The sequence below is a fragment of the Bufo bufo genome, chromosome 2, assembly GCF_905171765.1.
Source record: "Bufo bufo chromosome 2, aBufBuf1.1, whole genome shotgun sequence".
NCBI lineage: Eukaryota > Metazoa > Chordata > Amphibia > Anura > Bufonidae > Bufo > Bufo bufo.
In genome coordinates, this window is record NC_053390.1 from 78,140,452 (window position 1) to 78,163,484 (window position 23,033).

General features: G+C 41.4%; 1 protein-coding gene across 1 annotated transcript; it reads right to left on the reverse strand.

Annotated features, from left to right (window-relative positions):
• Window positions 1-12,646: 12,646 nt before the first annotated feature.
• Window positions 12,647-21,689, reverse strand: ESM1 (endothelial cell specific molecule 1). Its single transcript, XM_040421241.1, has 3 exons — window positions 21,217-21,689; window positions 16,346-16,501; window positions 12,647-13,069 (listed from the first exon to the last, which is right to left on the reverse strand). Exons 1-3 carry the CDS (start codon window positions 21,515-21,517, stop codon window positions 12,981-12,983), a joined length of 546 nt encoding a protein of 181 aa, XP_040277175.1. The 5' UTR covers window positions 21,518-21,689; the 3' UTR covers window positions 12,647-12,980.
• Between the last annotated feature and the right edge of the window lie 1,344 nt (window positions 21,690-23,033).

Sequence of the window (23,033 nt, forward strand, 5' to 3'; positions counted from 1 at the left end):
CAGGCATTGGGGCTTGCCTCCTACGGAAGCTTGTGAGACCTAGCCCCCTGGCTGGGTCTCACTTACACAGTTTCAGTGTATTACACTGACAAGCAATGCTGCATTGTAGAGGGGATCATAACCCCAAAAGTTAATGTCCCACAGTGGGACAATTTTTTTTTTTAAATGTGTTTTTTTTTTTTATAAAAAAAGTTAAGTTTCAAGTAAAAAAGTGCCCTCATCAAGCCATATACAATTAAACAAAAAGAAAAAAATTAAAATGGACATATTAGATATCACCCTGTCCGTAATGACCTGCTCTATAAAAATATCACATGATCCTACCCCATCAGATGAACGCCGTAAAAAAAAATATGTTTTTATCCTGCTTCCCAAAAAGCTAAATAAAAAGTGATAAAAAAATCGTATGTACCTCAAAATAAAACCAATTATAAAGCTGTATGGTTGTCAGAAAAGGGCTGCACTGGACTCCAGAGGCTGAACAATATCAACATAGCGCCCATAAACCATTCCACCAAAATCTGCCATCCAAAAACCATATAGCACCCCTTCTCTTCTGAACCCTGTGGTGTGCCCAAACAGAAATTATGACTATATATGGGGTGTTGTCATGTTCAGGAGAAAATGCTTAACAAAATTTGTGGTGCTTTTTCTCCTGTTACCCCTTGTGAAAATAAAAAATGGGGGGCTTATGCAGCATTTTATTGGAAGAAATGAAAATTTTCATTTTCACAGCCAAGTGTTTCTAAATTCTATGAAAAGCCCGTGGGGTGAAAGAGGTAAGTACATCTCTCAATAAATCCCTTAAAGAGGATCTTTCACCACTCCTGACCTGCCTATTTTAATAGCATGCATTCCCCATGCAATAACAGTTCTGGAGCATCTATTCTTATGGCTCCATGTTGTACCATTCCTTTATTATTTCTACTAGAAGTTATGAATGAATTGCTAATAGCCTTCAGTAAGGGTACAGAGGGAAGGTAACCAGTTGGGGGGGAGGGGACCTCCACAGTCTGAAAATGGCAGCATTGATTGGATAGAGTCAGTCTGTGCAGGTACACCCCCTCAACTAGTTACCTCCCCTTTGTACCCTTACTGAAGCCTAATAGCAATTCATTCATAACTTCTAGTGTAAATAATAAAGGAATGGCGCAACATAGAGTCATAAGAATAGATGCTCCAGAATTGTTATTACATGGGGAATGCAAGCTATTAAAACAGGAATGTGAGTAGTGGTGAAAGGTGCTCTTTAAGGGATGTAGTTTCCAAAATGGGGTCACTTTTTGGTGGTTTTTACTGTAGGGGTACCTTAGCGTTCAAATGTACTATGACGCCCAAAAACCATTCCAGCAAAATCTGCTCTCCAAAAACCATATGGCGCTCCTTTCCTTCTGAGCCCTGCCGTGTGCCCATACAGAAGTTTACGACCACATATGGGGTGTTTCTGTAAACTGGAGAATCAAGGTAATATATATTTAGGTTTGTTTTGCTGTTAACCCTTTCTTCCTTACAGGAAAAATTTATTAAAATATAAAATCTGCTACAAAACACTATTTGTTTAATGCTTGTGAAACATGTAAAGGGTTAACAATGTTTGTAGAATCCGTTTTAAATACTTTTAGGGGTATAGTTTCTAAAATGGGGTCACTTATGGGTGATTTCTACTATATAAGTGACTTCAAAGCTGAATTGGTCCTTAAAAAAGTGGATTTTGGAAATTTTCTTGAAAAATCTAAAAATTCTAAGCCTTCTAATGTTCTAAAAAAATAAAATCACATTTACAAAATAATGCAAACATAAAGTAGACATATGGTTGCACACGTGCTGTTCCACCATGTTGCTGAAATGCTGCCTCCTGCTAAGTTCCGTATCAGCTGGTAGTGCCGGTTGTTGTGGCGTGCTGACAAAGCTTTTCCAAATTTCAGCCATGCTAACCCTCTCTTCTGAGGTGCTGGCGGTGCCCCAGCTGCATTGGCAACTTCTTCCTCCTCCTCTGCCTTCGCCTTGTGCTTCCACTGAGCCCCCTCTGTCAGGTGGGAATACCATCAGCAGCGCATCTACCAGCGTGCGCTTGTACTTGCGCATCTTCCGATCACGCTCCAGTGACTGAATTAAGGATGGCATGTTGTCCTTGTAGCGAGGATACAGCAGGGTGGCCACCCAGTAATCAGCACTAGTTAGAATGTGGGCAACTTGGCGGTCGTTGCTCAGGCACGGCAGCATGTAGTCGCGAATGTGTGCAAGGCTGCCCAGAGGCAACGACAAGCTGTCCTCTGTGGGAGGTGTATGGTCTGTGTCTTACGTATCCCCCCAGCTACGCTCCAGTGATGGCCATGAGCTGCTTTGGGTGCCATCCTGCTGTGAACATGGTTCCTCCTCCTCATCATCCTCCTCACCCTCCAGAACTGTGTACCTGGCCTCTGTTGGTGCAGGAACCCACCCTCAGAGCCACTTGTAAATGACTAGCCCGATAACTGTGGAAATGACCCCTCTTCCTCCTCCTCTTCCTCCTGTGCCACATCCTCTCCTATCATCGCCTGAAGCGTTTTTTCAAGGAGACATAGAAGTGGGATAATAACGCTGAGGATGGCATCATCTGCACTGGTCATGTTGGTGGAGTCCTCGAAACAGCTCAACACGGCACACACATCCCGCATGGAGTCCCACTCGTTGGTGGTGAAGTGGTGCTGTTCCACAGAGAGACTCACCCGTGCGTGCTGCAGCTGAAACTCCACTATCGCCTGCTGCAGTCTCTCCAGCATGTGCAAGGTGGAGTTCCACCTTGTGGGTACATCGCATATGAGGCGGTGAAGGGGAAGGCTGAAGTTACGCTGCAGCGCAGACAGGCGAGCAGCAGCAAGGTGTGAACGCCGAAAGCGCGCACCGACGGCCCACACTTTCTACAATGTTCTGCCGTGCCAACCATTTTCTCCAGTCTCAGGAAACTTCTAGCAGCTTCTAGCAAAAGTGACCCACGTCTGTATTTTGCGCGCATTGTGCGAATATTAGATTTCAGATTTTTCGCAATCAAGAAAATAATCGCGAATATTCACCTAATTCGCGAATTCGAATATAGCCCCTGCCGCTCATCACTAATTACTAGGCATGGCTGTGATGGCTTCTAAGTGCCCACAGCTTAAAAGCTTGTTGATTGGCTTCCCTGCAGCATTTCAATAAGCTTTATTAAATGCCCGAACACCGAACTCGAACCTGAACTTTTCCTGAAAAGTTCGGGTTCGGGTCCGGGTACCCGAACTCGCAAAGTTCGGTACGGGTCCGAGCTTTACAGTTCGGGTTCACTCAACACTAATGCTGAGACAAGGATAAACATTCATACAGTATAAGAAATGCAAAAACATCACTACACAAATGGTGTTTTTGTCTTGTAAGATTAACAAAGTTATATTCAATTCTCACTATGTACCTATATTTAAGAAACTTTCTTTAATTCTGTTCAAAATATCATCACCAGTAAGAGTTGAAAATATCCAATCCTTGTCTTAAGGGTTTAAAAGACAAAAAAAATGCCCATAAGAAGGAAGTCTGCTGTCAAGTGGTGTGAGAGATGTTCTTTAAGCAACAGCTTCCCAATTGGTAAAATCCTGTTTGCCGCAGACACAACAGAAAACAGGAAATATTTACTGGCTCTGCAGGTGTCAGGAAATATCCGCAGAACAATCTGGTGACCTCAGCAGCATGATATGGTATGTGGAGGTTGCGCAGGTGTTATTAATATTTCCTTATTGTGTGTTCTTTGGCTTCAGTGTGTCATTTGTGTGCGCTGTATAAAAAGCGAATAGATTTTCCAACAAAGCTTATTGGCGGTGATGTTAAAAAAATGGATTTTGTTGGGTCAAGATTAATATATCAAGTGGTACTTGTTCTTTCGAAGCAGTCTTTAATAACTTCCCTCTCTATGGTGTGTTGTGTATGTGGGTAGATGATAGATAGACATGTGATGTTCACATACTGTAGGCTTCAGCACATAGGGGCACATTTATTAAGATCAGCGTTTTAGACGCCGGTCTTAATAAAGCCCTAAGCTGGTGGTGGTCTCCATAACTTCGGCGCATCCAGCGGCAGTCCTAACTGCAAGACGGCTTCCTTACTGTCTTACATTAAGATCATTTTCTACACCTAAAACAGGCATAGAAAATTATGAATGAGATTGGCCTGCAGGCCCATCCCCTTCCACGCCACACCCACTTACTTAGATCTGGCGTGAGCGGGGCAAAGTCGCAGATAGCTGCACAACTAACCGTTGTGCCACTATCTGCACCTGAAATATGCCTAATTTCGGGGTATTTCAGAATATTAAATGATCCCCATAGTGTTCACATAGGCTGTCATATTTATTTATTATACTTTTTACCTGTTCCATGTTCTTTTTGACTACTGATAATGTAATACCCCAGAGTGGTGTTACCACTACTGCACCTGCTACTGTCTTTATTGGGCTAACAAAACGTCATCTTATGTATTTCTAATCTATTTGAAATTGTTATGTTCATGTAATATGCCTGGTTCATGTAATATGAGTGGACCAGTCGTACTTCCTGCAGGAAAGGTGGGGACCAGTTAGAGTCAGTCTAGCTTACCCCGAGCTAGGAGAAAGGTGTGCAGGGGCACGTCTCTGCTGGACGTGCCCACGCCAGCCAGAGCACCCTAAGCTCTGCTGGCCATGGAGGCCAAAGCCTAAAGCCTCAGGAGCCAGGAGGAATGTTCCCTGGCATAACCCAGATTCAGACTATAGAGAAGAAGTGCAGCATACAGAAGAAGCTGAGTTATACAGCCAGTCTGTCAGTACAGCAGAGTGAGAGAAAGATATAGCAGAGTTGAGTTTGCCTGCCAGTTTAATGCTAAAGACTGCTGGAACCAAGAAAAAGCCTGTAAACCTTTTGAAGAAACGTTTATTCAAAGTGAAGCTGCCATTTAACTTAATCTCAAGGTCTGGACTAACGTTATGTTTCAAAAATCCCTCAATTCCACCCCCTATTTATTGCTTCGGAGCCAAAGCCTAGGGTCCAGCTGTATCCAGGTAGGAGCACCGTGACACACATAAAGAGACATTTAGGCCGCACTACATCTCTCGGCATTCCTACCAAACCTTGGAGGCGATATAGAGGGCCCTTGGGGGATGCGCCCGTTGCAGTATCACTAACATAGAGAGTTTGTAAGATCATTTCTTGCAATTCGCTTGGAGTCAGATTCACTCCGAACAAATCGGTTTGTAGAATTTATTCAGGTACAAATAAATTTGGCCCGAAACGACAGTTCCCTGAAAAGGTTTTTATGACACTCTTTGGTCTCATAGGACTCTTATTTTTTCTCTCTTGTCTTTCTCTCTTTTAAAAATGTTTTCCTCTCTCTCTCTCTCTCTCTGTCTCTCCCCTTTGAAGTGCAAAAACATTAGTAATGTCATAGTGACAGTGACATATATAGCTATGAGTAAACACATAGCTGACAGTATTAATGAACAGCCTCTTTAATAACACACTTCTCTGTTGGATTTCTTATGCTTTTTTTAATTAAATTAAAAAACTTCCAAAAAACTGTCCCTTATTGGGGGAAGATGTCTTCTGGTGTTTGTACACACATGGTAGTATTGGAAAAAACTGTGGCTTGCTCTGAAGAAGCATCCAAAAATTATGCCTTAACAGGAGAAGATGCCTGCCCTTGTTTATACAAACACACCGTAGTGTGAGAAGAATCTGAGGCTTATTCTGAACAAGCATTCAAAAATGTTACTTTTCTTTCTGTAGCAGCAGCAGTACCATATGGAAAACAGACAGGAGATGTGCTTCTGTTTAGGGATAGTAGTGGCAGCAACAGCAGCAGATGTTTTCTGATGTGTATACGTTTTCTGATGTGTGCCAGGTCGGCGCAACACTTGAAAAAACTGTTCCATCATGTTTAGCAAACTGAAATGGCTGCTGCTGTTGTGGCTTTTGCTACTTGTTGTAGCGGTAGTGCCAGCAGAGATGGCAGGAAGCTGGTGACTCAGTGGGGTGCAGAGAGGTGCTTCCTGGTCAGACACTGTGGCAGGCACAACCACAGGGCCATGAGCAAGATGTGTAAACTATTCTTCATCCACTATACCTTGTTGCATCAGCGTGACCATTTTCTCTAATATACAGTTGCAAGAAAAAGTATGTGAACCCTTTGGAATGATATGGATTTCTGCACAAATTGGTCATAAAATGTGATCTGATCTTCATCTAAGTCACAACAATAGACAATCGCAGTCTGCTTAAACTAATAACACACAAATAATTAAATGTTACCATGTTTTTATTGAACACACCATGTAAACATTTACAGTGCAGGTGGAAAAAGTATGTGAACCCCTAGACTAATGACATCTCCAAGAGCTAATTGGAGTGAGGTGTCAGCAAACTGGAGTCCAATCAATGAGATGAGATTGGAGGTGTCGGTTACAGCTGCCCTGCCCTATAAAAAACACACCAGTTCTGGGTTGCTTTTCACAAGAAACATTGCCTGATGTGAATGATGCCTCACACAAAAGAGCTCTCAGAAGACATACAATTAAGAATTGTTGACTTGCATAAAGCTGGAAAGGGTTATAAAAGTATCTCCAAAAGCCTTGCTGTTCATCAGTCCACGGTAAGAAAAATTGTCTATAAATGGAGAAAGTTCAGCACTGCTGCTACTCTCCCTAGGAGTGACCGTCCTGTAAAGATGACTGCAAGAGCACAGCGCAGACTGCTCAATGAGGTAAAGAAGAATCCTAGAGTGTCAGCTAAAGACTTACAAAAGTCTCTAGCATATGCTAACATTCCTGTTAGCGAATCTATGATACGTAAAACACTAAACAAGAATCGATTTCATGGGAGGATACCACAGAGGAAGCCACTGCTGTCCAAAAAAAAATTGCTGCACGTTTACAGTTTGCAGAAGAGCACCTGGATGTTCCACAGCAGTACTGGCAAAATATTCTGTGGACAGATGAAACCAAAGTTGAGTTGTTTGGAAGAAACACACAACACTATGTTTGGAGAAAAAGAGGCACAGCATACCAACATCAAAACCTCATCCCAACTGTGAAGTATGGTGGTGGGGGCATTATGGTTTGGGGCTGCTTTGCTGCGTCAGGGCCCGGACGGATTCCTATCATCGAAGGAAAAATGAATTCCCAAGTTTATCAAGACATTTTGCAGGAGAACATAAGGCCATCTGTCCATCAGCTGAAGCTCAAAAGAAGATGGGTGTTGCAACAGGACAACTACCCAAAGCATAGAAGTAAATCAACAACAGATTGGCTTAAACAGAAGAAAATACGCCTTCTGGAGTGGCCCAGTCAGAGTCCTGACCTCAACCCGATTGAGATGCTGTGGCATGACCTCAAGAAAGCGATTCACACCAGACATCCCAAGAATATTGCTGAACTGAAACAGTTCTGTAAAGAGGAATGGTCAAGAATTACTCCTGACCGTTGTGCACGTCAGATCTGCAACTACAGGAAATGTTTGGTTGAAGTTATTGCTGCCAAAGGAGGTTCAACCAGTTATTAAATCCAAGGGTTCACATACTTTTTCCACCTGCACTGTGAATGTTTACATGGTGTGTTCAATAAAAACATGGTAACATTTAATTATTTGTGTGTTATTAGTTTAAGCAGACTGTGATTGTCTATTGTTATGACTTAGATGAAGATCAGATCACATTTTATGACCAATTTGTGCAGAAATCCATATAATTCCAAAGGGTTCACATACTTTTTCTTGCAACTGTAAATATCTGGAGGTAACATAGTTGATGCTCCTATTGTCCCTACTCACAAATCTGGTGGCCTCTTCGAAGAGCTTCAGCATGTGACATGTGTCCCTAATGAGCTGCCACTGCCTGACCTCAAAAAAGCATATACTCCCTGCTGTGGTGGTCTGGTGCATGATATAATCACTGACCACTTTATGCTGCTTGTACCCCGAATAGATGCTCCAGCATATGCACGGTGGAATTCCAGTGCGGTGGAATATCGTGGATCAAGCTGTGCAAAAGCAGACCATTCTGTAACCGCAATTCCAGGAGGGCGTGCTTAGCCACTAAGGATGAGCGAATCGACTTCGGATTTAGCATCCGAAGTTGATTCGCATAGAACTTAGTTAGAATACTGTACGGAGCGAGTGCTCCGTACAGTATTAGAATGTATTGGCTCCGATGAGCCGAGGTTATTACTTCAAGATGTCTCTCGGGACTTCGGGTAATAACTTCAGAAATGAATTTTTACTGTTAAAAACCTTTTACCGATCTCGGTACAGTATTCTAATGAAGTTTTATGCGAATCAACTTTGAATGTTTTGCTCATCTCTATTAGCCACATAAGAATTCCCATATGTGCAGATACTCTCCTGTACATAGCCATCCCCTTCTGCAGGCACCTTTATACATTTTCAAAAAGTGCGGCAGTACCATATTAATCCCATGCACCATGTAGCATGTCTTATATACCACAATTGCAGTGCAGCCACAATATTCCTGCCACTGTCACTGACCACGTTGTAATTGGTGAAAAAACATCCAGCCGGAAATTAGCAACTGATCTGCTGTGTTGTTGCTCTTGCCCAGACTCATCAGTTCTAAGACAGCATGGCAATGCTTCTGTTTACACATATGAAAGGAGGGAGGTGGAGTGGAAGCAACGCTCTGCCCTTTTTCTGGTGGGGATTGGATGATGTTAATAGTGGCATGCACCTTGCCATACAATGACAATTCCAAGGAGTGGCCCACGTTCTCCGCAATGACAGTACAATGCAGGGGTGACTTTTTTTTAAAAGAAATAAAAGAGGCTAGGTATCTTCCATCGAGGCTGAGTGCCCGCCATCAGTTCCCTAAAGGCAGTGGAATCCAAAAAGTGGTACAGCAGCAACCACATTGCCAGCAACTTAACCAGGTAGGAGTTCAGTTTCCACACATGTGGATTTCTGGGCATTTAGAGTTATTTCCTGGCTGCACTTTCTGTCATGGATGACTGACGATGGAGTGGAGGACAAGGAGGAGTCGTCTGAGCTGGAGAAGCAGGAGCTGATGATGGTGACAACCACACTGTACTGCTTGTGGATGTTTCCTGGCTGCAAAAAGGAGGACAGTCTGGTTCTGATTTCTGGTCTGTTCGATTTTTCCACTGTATCTTGTGATGCCGCATCATGTGCTGCAATAAAGCCGTGGTGCCTGTGTTTGAATTTCCACGGTTTATTTTCATCTTGCAGAGCTTGCACACAGCTTTTATCTACGGACACTGTGGAGAAAAATTGCTATATGGGAGATAGTTGCATAGAGCATGGCCTAGGCCTGTGATGGCTAACCTTCGGCACTCCAGCTGTGGTAAAACTACGACTCCCAAGATGTACAGTTGCTTGGCTGTTCTCAGAACTCCATAGAAATGAATGGAGCATGCTGGGAGTCATAGTTTTACCACAGCTGGAGTGCCGGAGGTTAACGATCAGTGATGGCCAGTTCGCCGTGTTCGCCCGCTAACACATGCGGGCTGCCATTTTAACTCACAAGTCTGGCGATGCACAGGTAAGCCCTTACCTGTTCCTGTGCGCGAGCCGGTCTGAAACAAATGCGGTCATCGGGAGCAGGCAGTTCCGAGAACAGCCGCCGGGGGCCTTCATCGGACTGTTCTCGGAACTGCCTGCTCCCGGTGACCGCATTTGTTTCAGACCGGCTCCCGGCACAGGCATAGGTGAGGGCTTACGTGTGCGGGCGAACACGGCGAACTGGCCATCACTGTTAACCATCACTGGCCTAGGCTGACACACTTTGAGCCTGCATGAACAATATCAGCGGCATCACCTGTTGCTGAGGTGACCACAATAGAGGCAGATCTGGCTTTGGCAGTTTGTTTGGATTTTTTATTTTTTGGTCATATATTGTCCCTCCTTATCCGATGTCAACACCTTCTAAGCTCTCATGCACACGACCGTATGTATTTTGCAAACGATGACGTCCATGTGCATTCCGTATTCTGCAGAACAGAACAGCTGGCCCTTAATAGAACAGTACTAACCTTGCCCATAATGCCGACAATAAACGAACATAAGGAAACAGAATGCACACGGAGTGACCCATTGAAGTGAATGGTTCCGCATACGGTCCGCAAAAAAAATGGAACGGACATGGAAAGAAAATAAGTTTGTGTGTATGAGCCCTAATAATAATAATATGGGCACGCAAATACATGCTTTTTTATGAGCACTGGGGATACCAGCAGTTGGATCCAAAGTGATCAGAAACTTACCCCTTTTCAAACCATTTGAAAGATATAATTTCACCTCATTCCAGCCACCACTAGGGGGAGCTTAAGAGGTTACTGCATACTGTTATACATGAAGGGCATTTATCATTTTACCAAACTGCACCCCTTTGTTTCTGATTGGCTCCGCTAGGCTCTCCGAGCAAGCCGTGCACAGTCCACTGCTCTCCAAGGAGAGATGAGCAGAAACAAAGAGTTACAACTCCCACAGGCTTCTGCTCATGTTTTTAATACATTTATCATTGGTGGTGCATGAAACTTCTTAGAGGGGTTGGTCCATTTAAGACTTTGATGGCATATTGCTAGTATATGCCATCAAAGTCAGATAGATGTGGATGGGACCCGTTCGGGGTCCCCTAAGTGAAGAAGTGCACACTGCGCATGCGCTAGTACTCTCCACTTACTGCTATGGAAGTTCTGAAAATATCTGAGCGAGCACACTTGGCTATTTTCAGAAGTCGCATTGCAGCGAATGGAGAGCGCACCGTGCATGCACAGCCACCTCCCCATTCATCTCTTTGGGACTGGTGGAAATAGCTGAGTCAGTGCTCAGCTTTTTTCGGAACCTTCCTAGCGGTGAATCGAGGGTGGCCACGCTTGCACAGTGCACTCTCTATCATTCTGGAGATAGATGAGGGTCCACCCATCTCCTAGCGATATGCCATCAATGTGTGAGATAAGACAACCCCTTTAAATCTGACACATCAGTAACTATGTCTAGTATCACCATTATAATTATACTGATTATTCAAATCAAGTTTCATGTCTATATCCCTGGACAACCGGCAGAATTGTGAATACAGCTCTGGATTATAATAAAGTCTGTAAATGAGTATTGCAAGGTATATACAGTGGTCCCGCAAGTTACAATATTAATTGGCTCCAGGACGACCATTGTATGTTGAAACCATTGTAACTTGAGTAATCGGATCTAAGGGCCCAAAATGTCATCCAGATCAGAGAAATATTTTACCAGAGAAGTGGCCTTGGCTGGTTGGATCTGAGTCTAAAGCATTGTATGTTGAGTCTGGTTTTAACTTACTATGGGTCAGAAAAGAGCATTGTATGTTGAAATTATTGTATCCTGAGGCCATTGTATCTTGTAACATAGTAAAATAGAATATAAGGCTGAAAAAAGACATTTGTCCATCCAGTTCGGCCTGTTATCCTGCAAGTTGATTCAGAGGAAGGCATAAAAAAAAAACCTGTGAGGTAAAGGCAAATTTTCCCCACTTAAGGGGAAAACAATTCCTTCCCGACTCCAATCAGGCAATCAGAATAACTCCCTGGATCAACTACCCCTCTCTAGTAGCTACAGCCTGTAATATTATTACACTCCAGAAATACGTCCATGCCCCTCTTGAACTCTTTTTGTGAACTCATCATCACCACCTCCTCCGGCAGAGAGTTCCATAGTCTCACTGCTCTTACCGTAAAGAATCCTCTTCTATTTGTGTACAAACCTTCTTTCCTCCAGACGCAGAGGATGTCCTCTCGTCACAGTCACAGTCCTGGGGATAAATAGATGATGGGATAGATCTCTGTACTGCCCCCTGATATATTTATACATAGTAATTAGATCTCCCCTCAGTCGTCTTTTTTCTAACGTGAATAACCCTAATGTTGATAATCGTTCAGGGTACTGTAATTCCCTCATTCCCGTAATTACTTTAGTTGCCCTCCTCTGAACCCTCTCCAGCTCTGCTATGTCTGCCTTGTTCACAGGAGCCCAGAACTGTACACAGTACTCCATGTGTGGTCTGACTAGTGATTTGTAAAGTGGTAGGACTATGTTCTCATCACGGGCATCTATTCCCCTTTTGATGCAACCCATTATCTTATTGGCCTTGGCAGCAGCTGCCTGACACTGGTTTTTGCAGCTTAGTTTGCTGTTCACTAAAATTCCTATGTCCTTTTCCATATCAGTGTTACCCAGTGTTTTACCATTTAGTATGTACGGGTGACTTGCATTATTCCTTCCCATGTGCATAACCTTACATTTGTCAGTGTTAAACCTCATCTGCCACTTCTCTGCCCAAGCCTCCAATCTATCCAGATCCCTCTGTAGCTGTATACTGTCCTCTGTAGTATATATATACAGTATACTGTCCTCTGTAGTATATACAAGTATATACAGTATACTGTCCTCTTCCGTGTCAATTACTTTACACAGTTTAGTGTCATCTGCAAAAATTGATATTTTACCGTTCAAGCCTTCTACAAGATCATAGGGCCCAGTACTGTATAAAGTATAAAGTTGCTGATTTTTTTCTGAGGATTCTATCTAGATGTACTGTAGACCGTAAAATGGTTCGGGCCTGCCTTATAATCATGTTCACTACAGAAATGAGAAATGACGGCAAAAGCAAGTTTATTCTACAAAGCATTTATTTAAATACACATGTAAACCGCATTAGATATACCAGATGACTGAAAATGATCCAAAATAAAAAGTTTATATAACTACACATTTACAAAAAAAAAATGGTTGACCAGATATTTGCTTCACAGAACAAAAGATGTACATCTGCAATTCTTCCACAGTCTATCAGGATCTCTCCATGGCTATAAATTATCGGTGTCATGTGGCGAGCCGAATAAATGACGCGTCCACTTTGTCTTCAAGAAATCCCACTGTATTGTTATGTTCTCCCTTAGTCCGATGTTCACACGGCCCTTCTTATACGCCATTATAAAGTAGTGATCAGCGGGGATTTAACCATTTTATTCCTGATCGAGATCCTTTATCCTTATCCTTGACGCTGTGCCCATCTCCCGAAGCCATTTCAAGATCTAAGAGCAAAAAAGAAATAGAGTTTAATGAAATTTAATGAAATTGCTTATACCACCCATAAAGGATTGTGCAATTTGGATAATACTTGGGAAGAAAACATATAGTTATGAGTCCATAGGCATCAATAATTGGTCAAATGGGGTCAACAGGCTCACAAATACAGAGGACTCGGAGCTGTACCATCCAATCGGAAGTCTGTGGACCAGTCTGTAGAATCCACAGTTCTTAAAATAACTCTCCACCCTTGAACACCATTTATTTCACATCTCAAAAGATCCTAATTCTGTGCTCCATTTTTCTGCTACAGAGCTCTTTTTATGAGTAAAATAGAGATGACCTATCCTCAGGATAGGTTACCAATATCTAAACAGTGGGGTCCAACTTCAACATGATAAGTTATTTGAAAAGGCCATGGAGTTCCATTGAGAGCTGTGGCCACTGATGTCACGTTCCTTGATCATGTGAACTTGGTATATCTCAGTTTCAAGTAAATGGGCCTGGGCTGCAATATCAAGGACAGCCACTATACAGAATATGGTGCTGTGCTCTTCCGAGCGCTGTAGCCACTTCAAACAGCTGATTGGCTGGGGTATCATAAGTCAGGCGTGGACTGAGAACTTAAAGTGGCCCTGGAAAATATAGTTAAAGTGGCCCCATGTTGTTGGCGGAGCCAACACAAGTAAGAGGGACAACAGATGTAGGCAGTGCCAGCAACACCGTAGTGCAGCACAAAATATTGCCCCAAGCAGAACCAAATACCACAGAGCAACACTAAATTCTGCAGTATTTTGCAGTATTTGACTGTATTACTATCCTATATATGGCGATACAGTTTAATTCAGGAAGGATCCTGAGACCACCCGCCGGGTGCATAAGTACCTGATATTCTTAGCATTCATTAATTCTGACAGCATCAGATTGTTACTTGGTCAGCATCCATGAGGAGCGCTTGTGCGCCCCCCTGGACATCGTCCCACTGGCCAGTTCACCTCTGCCAGAAGTCATACCCACACCCATCTGATATTGATGTAGGACATCAAACTTGTACTCCCGGAAAAACTATTTTAAAGGGATATTTCAAGACCTCAAAAAATGTACAGTACAGACCAAAAGTTTGGACACACCTTCTCATTCAAAGAGTTTAAAATTGTAGATTCACACTGAAGGCATCAAAACTATGAATTAACACATGTGGAATTATATACATAACAAACAAGTGTGAAACAACAGAAAATATGTCATATTCTAGGTTCTTCAAAGTAGCCACCTTTTGCTTTGATTACTGCTTTGCACACTCTTGGCATTCTCTTGATGAGCTTCAAAAGGTAGTCCCCTGAAATGGTTTTCACTTCCCAGGTGTGCCCTTTCAGGTTTAATAAGTGGGATTTCTTGCCTTATAAATGGGGTTGGGACCATCAGTTGCGTTGAGGAGAAGTCAGGTGGATACACAGCTGATAGTCCTACTGAATAGACTGTTAGAATTTGTATTATGGCAAGAAAAAAGCAGCTAAGTAAAGAAAAACGAGTGGCCATCATTACTTTAAGAAATGAAGGTCAGTCAGTCAGCCGAAAAATTGGGAAAACTTTGAAAGTAAGGGCTATTTGACCATGAAGGAGAGTGATGGGGTGCTGGGCCAGATGACCTGGCCTCCACAGTCACCGGACCTGAACCCAATCGAGATGGTTTGGGGTGAGCTGGACCGCAGAGTGAAGGCAAAAGGGCCAACAAGTGCTAAGCATCTCTGGGAACTCCTTCAAGACTGTTGGAAGACCATTTCAGGGGACTACCTCTTGAAGCTCATCAAGAGAATGCCAAGAGTGTGCAAAGCAGTAATCAAAGCAAAAGGTGGCTACTTTGAAGAACCTAGAATATGACATATTTTCAGTTGTTTCACACTTGTTTGTTATGTATATAATTCCACATGTGTTAATTCATAGTTTTGATGCCTTCATAGTCATGAAAATAAAGAAAACTCTTTGAATGAGAAGGTGTGTCCAAACTTTTGTTCTGTACTGTATGTAATATTAGGAAGTGCGTGAGTGTGTGAGCCCCCGCTTTTACAGCGATGCCGCTTCAATGCTCCACTGGATCAAACAGGCGTGTGAGCTTTCTTTATATTAGCACTGTCTCTAATTACACAAAGGCGCTTACTGCTTCGAACATTAAACTCAATAATAAAACATTATGAGGTTATCTCCTTATCTCCCTCTAGTGGCAGCTACAGGCAGACATTATTTTATCACTTAACTAAATTTATGCATTAGGACTTAGAGCTCTGTATCAGAAAAAATGGACCTTTGACCACTATAAAGATGTATGATAAAATTAATCAGCACGGATTATGGGATCAAAAAACAACATGAAGACAAAAGGTGGTCATTCACTTTAAGGTTGTTTCCTCCTTCTTATTATTTAACAGACTGATATCTCAAGACTGGTGCCTGCTGTAGGAGGCCTGTAATTTATGATGAGGTATAGGCCTTTGTCTTATCCTTAGACAGTATGTTTACCTACTTTATTACAAAAGGCCATCAATCTTACTTTCAGCACTCATCTATTTGAATGGTCTGTAGTGCTTCATTCATTCATCACCCTTTCAGTATTTACTTATGTAAAATATTTGGAGGGACCTGACTGTTTTGCCTCAGGCCGACTGCAAGTAACTTTTCCCTATAGATACAATGGGGTTCTCAAGGACTGCCAAGGTAAATTTATAAGCAAAACTAGCCCACATTCCAGTTATCATTTTGCTACTGCAGGTTAAAAACAGGGGCGGAGTGGGAACTTAAATTGGCTCTGGACAAAAGACCTAAAAGTAGCCCCATGTTGTAGGTGGGTCCAAACTCACAGAAGGTAAGACAACACAAGTAGTCAGGCCCAACACGTGGGCAGGGTGAGCCCAGCAATACTGTAGCACAATAAAATACCGCCTCAACAGAAACAAATACCAGAGTGTAGCACACAATAGTGCCACCCGGGCCACAGTATAAAACTGTATTATCGTCCTGAGGAAGGCAATACTGATGAATTCAGGAGGGCACCTGCGGCCACTGGACAGGTGCATAAGTATCTCATGCTCCTACATTAATTAATGCTGAGAGCATCAGATCTTTATGTATCTGGCTGGTGGCCAAGAGAAGGACTTTGCTGGTCGTTTGGGCATTGGTCCGCCAGGAAATTTCCCTGTAGGGTCTATGGACAGTCCACCCTTGGTTAGAAATCATGAGAAGTGATCTGATATTATAGTATCCAGTATATTGTACAGGGAACATACCAGAGGATGAAGAGGGTCTTCGTTTGTCTGCAGGTCTGGTTCCGGTCAGTTGGAAAAAAGGAAATTTCAAGCATTTTCCTGTCACGCGATCACATATTCCAGACGGGCAGTTGCAGGTTCCTCTGCAGTCCATCCCGTAGGTGCCATATGGACATTCTGTAATACAGCAAGATGGAAGGAAGAGTGTTACAGTGTGTAGCAAATTAATTTGTTCCAATGGCACACAGGTAGGTTGTTTAGAGGAGTCATGAGCACTCAGGTTACAAGGATCTCCACCGTGTGGCAGGTGATACAACAACATACGCGTTTTAGTATGAAGGGCTTTCGTAGTATAGTTTCTCAGAGAGTTCAGTAACATCTAATGTGGTAGATGTTACACATTACAGAGGTGTTTCATCCAATATTCCCAGACTCATATATGATATTACTGCCTAGTTATTTCATTGTACTCACTTATATAGTGCCTCCATATTCCGCACAGCTTTGCAGGCTTTTGTCACTTGTTGTCCCCAGGGGGCTCACAATCTATATTGTTATGTACATGCCTTTATAACTAGGCAAGCTTGGAAGGATTTGGGTTTGTATCTTATCTTACACTACAAAACATCCTGATGATTGATTCCTACAGATATGATCATAGTTTCAATGAATGAATGTAATCTGTACATTTAGGTATAGGTTATATTTTAGTTATATTACTGTAGACAATGTGATAGATACAGTGGATAGCGATAGATAGATAGATAGATAATAGATAAGAGATGATAGATACATAGATAGATAGAGAGAAGGTAAGTAGACACTCTAGATTATAATACAGTATATTATTTAGCAATGTTTCTGTCTAAGAACTTTGAGAATGCAATTCTATCACCGTCAGGCGAGCGGCTGCTTAATTTAGGCAAGATTTATCTGTGTCATGAATCAACAATGTGCTGCATTCAGAAGAGAACAGATGAGGGGGACAAGAGAGATATGGAAATAATTAAAAAGGTTCATTTTCTTGGAACTGAAGATCAGGTTAGTCATCTGGCCCAGCTCTTCATTCCTCACATCCTCCGAGGCTGTCACCAGGACCTCTGTCCTGACAGCTAAACCCACAGAATATTTCATTTCGTTTTCTATAAAGAGTTGGCTTGTGAAAATAAAGAATCCTGACTAACAAAAAGTTACCGTATTTATGTGCAGTGGATACAAAATGTCTTTTGTACAAATACACAATATAAAGGACTATCACAACGTATGGACTCTGCCGTAGAAACAATGACTCATTAGAATGTCACTTTTGAAGTACTTCCTTAGTCCGGATAATATAGCGGTCATTAGTCTAATAGTTGGCTGCGTTCACTTTCTTATTAGAAAAGCATTTTATAAAATTTCATATCTATCTGTATTTCTGTTTATTTATCTCATATCTATCTATCTATCTATCTATCTATCTATTATCTATCTATCTATCTATCTATCTATCATCTATCTATCTATCTACTGCATCTATCATCTATCTATCTATCTATCTATCTATCTATCTATCTATTATCTATCTATCTTCTATCTATCTATCTATCTATCATCTATCTATCTATCTATTATCTATTATCTATCTATCTTCTATCTATTTATCTATCATCTATCTATCTATCTATCTATCTATCTATCTATCTATCTATCTATCTATCTATCTATCTATTATCTATCTATCTTCTATCTATCTATCATTCATCTATCTATCTATCTATCTATTATCTATCTATCTTCTATCTATCTATCATCTATCTATCTTCTATCTATCTATCATCTATCTATCTATCTATCTATCTATCTATCTATCTTGCTATCTGTCTACCTCATATCTATCTAATATCTATCACAATATACTGTATCAGTGTTTTGTCAGTGATTTCCATCAGTTATTGTGAGCCAAACCAGGTGTGGGTCAAAAACACAGAACTGGTGGAAATCTTTCCGTTATGCCTCCTTACCTCTGTGCAGCCTCCACTCCTGGTTTTGGCTCACAATCACTGATGGAAATCACTGACCAAACACTGACATGTGAAAGTGGCCTAGGATGTCTTGAGAACTGGTAAACCAGCTGAAGATGTTTTTAGCAAAATCTTGCCAGTGCAGTCAACAAGATATATTGGTGAGCGGTCCTATTCTGTTATGTACAGTATTTATATAGCAGAAGAGCTGAATTTGTTCTGAACTGTAGTTCAGTAGGCTGTGATAAATATTCTATCTAAAAAACGAGGCAGCACTCCGACATCAGGTGAAAAGGTAATGATGACCCAATTTATTCCCAGGCAACGTTTCAGCCCACTCAATGAGGCCTTTATCTATATCTATCTATCTATAAGATGTCGGGCTCTGCTACACCTCTGTCATTACTGTATTTCCATCTGTCCATCTAAAATCTATCAGCGCTATCTTGGTCTGACTTTCATGTAATGTGTGAGTACTGTACACCGGGATGCTGTCAGGGTTACAGATATCAAGGTCTTACACCTATCGGTATATTATAAGTCTGTGAAGGTTCTCATTTATCCAGGTCATGGTATATCTGTAAATAATAAATCAAGTCCAGTTGCCTTGATTTATTCTTTACAGATATACCTATATTATAAGTTTTCTCTAATTAAAGCTTGCACTTCATCATGATAATATAATACAATCTGAAGGAAATATTTCTATAATCACCAAATGTAATATGCAGTTTACATTTAGAAAATGAGGAACTGCTGTTACCTGGAAACCATCAGCAAGCGGCCATTAATAAAGCTTATAACTGTACTATAAACCTATACTTTATAAACATATACTATAGTAAATCAGAGATATAGTCATTCACATCCAGGTACAATTCTGCATTCACAATATTAAATGCGGACACATCATATGAATACCAGATCTGTTAACAGGAGCTTGCTATTGGGTCCCAGATAGAAACAGAAGTATTTGATATTTACAGATCACTGATGTAAGTTATTACTACTGATATTAAAATGTTGGTGGAGGACATCAGTATATGCCCTGTATAGGATACACGTATATACCCCACTCCAGTCATCTGCTCCATGCATCATATTCTATGCTCTCTGTATTCATGACTTGTGGTTATGTGGCTTTACATGACTGGAACTAGTCTTCTTTGATATCAGTCTAGTGCGGCTTTTATCTGGAAAGCACAGGGAGGTGTTTTATTTAAGGCTGCATCTAATATCTATCTAATATCTATCTATCCATCTATCTAATATCTATCTATCCATCTATCTAATATCTATCTATCTATCTATCTATCTATCTATCTATCTATCTATCTAATATCTATCTATCTAATATCTATCTATTATCTATCTATCTATCTCATATCTATCTATCTATCTATTTATTATCTATCTATCTATCTATCTATCTATTAGAAGTAAAAAATAGCCAGCAGCACTCCAGGAAATCAAAGGCAAACGGTGGTTTATTAGACCCAAAGTCAAGCGACGTTTCGACAGCTTGTTGCTGTCTTTGTCAAGCATAGTATGCTTGACAAAGACAGCAACAAGCTGTCGAAACGTCGCTTGACTTTGGGTCTAATAAACCACCGTTTGCCTTTGATTTCCTGGAGTGCTGCTGGCTATTTTTTACTTCTAGCTTATTGGACCTAGGTGCTGGTCCATATCTGCCGGACGTGCACCCCTTGTTCATACAGTGTGCTGCCTTCTCATCTTTTCAAGTTTTATCTATCTATTATTTTATCTATCTGTCTATCTATCTATTATCTATCTATTATCTATCTATTATCTATCTGTTATCTATCTATCCATCTACCGTATCTATCTATCTATCTATCTATCTATCTATCTATCTATCTATCTATCTATCTATCCATCTACCTATCTACTGTATCTATCTATCTACTGTATCTATCTATTATCAATCTATCTATCATCCTAATAGCTACCTATAAATCTTCTCTTGTACAATATATATGGCATTACTGCAAGTTTTTGAGTATACACATTTTTTGGTCCAACTAGACAAAGTATACAAAATATTCATACAGTAGTTAGGCAATGGTAAAAACAAGTGTTTTCAATCAACCAACACGAATATCTGTTCACATGATCTTCAACACAAAATAAATGAACTTCAAAAATGAATATAAGGGGAGCTATCTATCGGTCTGTCATGTGGGTATTGTCCTGTTGCACCTGAATCCAAGAAGCAATCATCTTCTTCATGTATGTCCTACCTTATTATGTAATCCATCATATGTGTTGTTATACTTTTATACCTGTTCCGCGTTCTTTTTGACTATTAAGAGTGTTTGTAAGATGTATATAGATGGATATACAGACAGACCAATATGGGATAGATAGATAGATAGATAGATTATAGATAGAGACAGATTATATCTATATACACTGGCAATATATGAATAAACTGTATAATTATACTAGAATTGCTTGAAAACTCTGTCAGAACTATACAAGGAAAGTGATATTTTTTCTTTTTTTTTTTTTTTGCATTTACGACACTAATAAATGTATTAATGTAGCAGAACTGAGTTTGCTATGAGGCATAGGCCATCTTGATGTCACAACATGTTTCACATAGGGCTGCAGTAAACCTACTAGTCAGGCAGTTGTCACAGATCATAAAAGATGCAAAATAACACGTTCAGCTCTGCTACACCTGGTGACGGTTCTGTAGTTGTTGCTAATGTCTTCCTCCTACAGATTTGACCCTTAATGGGGCACAAAGCTGATTCCAAAAGTAATTCACATTAATTATAACCATGAAATGATTGCACACAATGTTAGAACTGGAAATAATGCAACATTTGGTTCATTAGCAATTGCCTAAAATGTGATTATTACCTCTGCATATTCCAAACTCATCTCCAAAATCATCCTCTTCTGTCAAAAAATGGCATTTCAGTCCAGGCCCACATTTAACACCATCCATGCCAGACACAGTCCGGTAGCAAGTTTCCCCAGCGGCTGCAGCACAGACCCTGCAGCAGCCGCAGTCGTCCAGCACGGTCCGCTTGCACCTTATGGTGCTCTTGCACTCATTGCTGTCGCAGCGTTCTGGGCAGTCCACTGCGTACTGGGCATTCCAAGCTGTGCCAAGGTGCACGTTCATCAAGAGAGAGGCGACCAGGATGCAGCACTTCATATCTGCACACAGGGTGGACTGGGCACTGAGCTTCAGCTGACGACAGGAACAGATCCAAAGTAGTAGCTGAGCATCAACCTACAAATTTAGCAGCTTTATACATTGTCTTCCCACAGGCTTGTCAGTCGTCAGCTTCCTCAATCCGGCAGTGCTGTCCTACTGCCAGCCTCCCTTCTTTTTACTTCATGAGATCCAGGATGGAGGCTGGATTAACAAGCTGCTGCTGCCATCCAGGAATTCAAAAGCCTGAGTTGATGTCATTTGTTTTGTTTAGATAGCTGATTTTTTTTTTGTGTCAGTTTTTTTATTCTTACAAGCTCTGGTCAAAGTACCCAAAATATCAACGTGACTTACAGAAGGATGAGAGAAATGGAAGACTATAGCAGAAGTAACTTTTTTCCTTTCTCATGATACTTTTCAAAAATATTCTGGGTCATAACATAAAGGGATTTTCTAGCTTTCACACATTTTTCACACATGGGTCACGGCTGTGGCCAGTTATTGGCTGCAATGACTCTCGTGACCCCTGTCCATTCTCGGAGTTGACAAGCTGGAACCAGAGAGTTAGGAACTAAAGGAACCACAACCAAAAGGTGGGGAGCAGGTAACTATGCTTCCCTTTACTGGTCCGGCGAAGACTGGGCTGTCCACATATTTGTGAAAGCTGGACAACCCCTTTAAGGGTGACTTAAATATTGAAACCTATCCTCTCGGTAAATCATCAATATCTGGTCGGTATGGGTTCTGCAATACAAAGCACAACAATAATACCATTTACGGCACTGTTCTTGGTTTACTATGAAGTGACCACAGCACTTGTGTGAGCACTACAACCCCTTAAATCAACTGATCAGAGGGGCGGGAGGGAGTTGAGCCTCCACTGATCAGATATTGATGATCTATCTTGAGGACATGTCATCAATATTTAATATCTATTTAGTGATAGCATATTGTACATGGGGAGGAAGGGACAGCTTACCACTGTAGAGGGTGCAGAGGGTGGGTGTAACATGTAATTATGGGACCACGTAGCAAAAGTTCTACAGAAGCATCCCTGTACAATGGCCACCATCAGCAGTGAGTGTCCTCAAGACACAAGAAGGTTATGATTATGTGCTCTATCTAGTTGGTCTTTTACTCCCTTCTTTGGCCTTTCAGTGTTTTGCACAGAGCTCCAGCTCCTGTTCAAGTTCTTTCCCATCATTCTGAACTTAGTACTCCATAATGAGAAACTAATTTATGAAAAAAACTAAAATCTTGACATACTGTAAGTATTCAGAACCTTTACTCAGGACTTAGTTGAAGCATGTTTGACAGTGATTCCAGGCTCCAGTCTTCTTGGGTATAATGCAGACCTGGATTGGGGGATTTTATGCCATTCTTCTCTGCAAATCCTCTCAAGCTTTGTCAGGTTGGATGAGGACCATTGATAATCAGCCATTTTTAGAGATGTTCCATTGGGTTCAGGTCAAAGCTCTGGTTGGGCCACTCAAGGATATTCACAGAGTTGTCCATA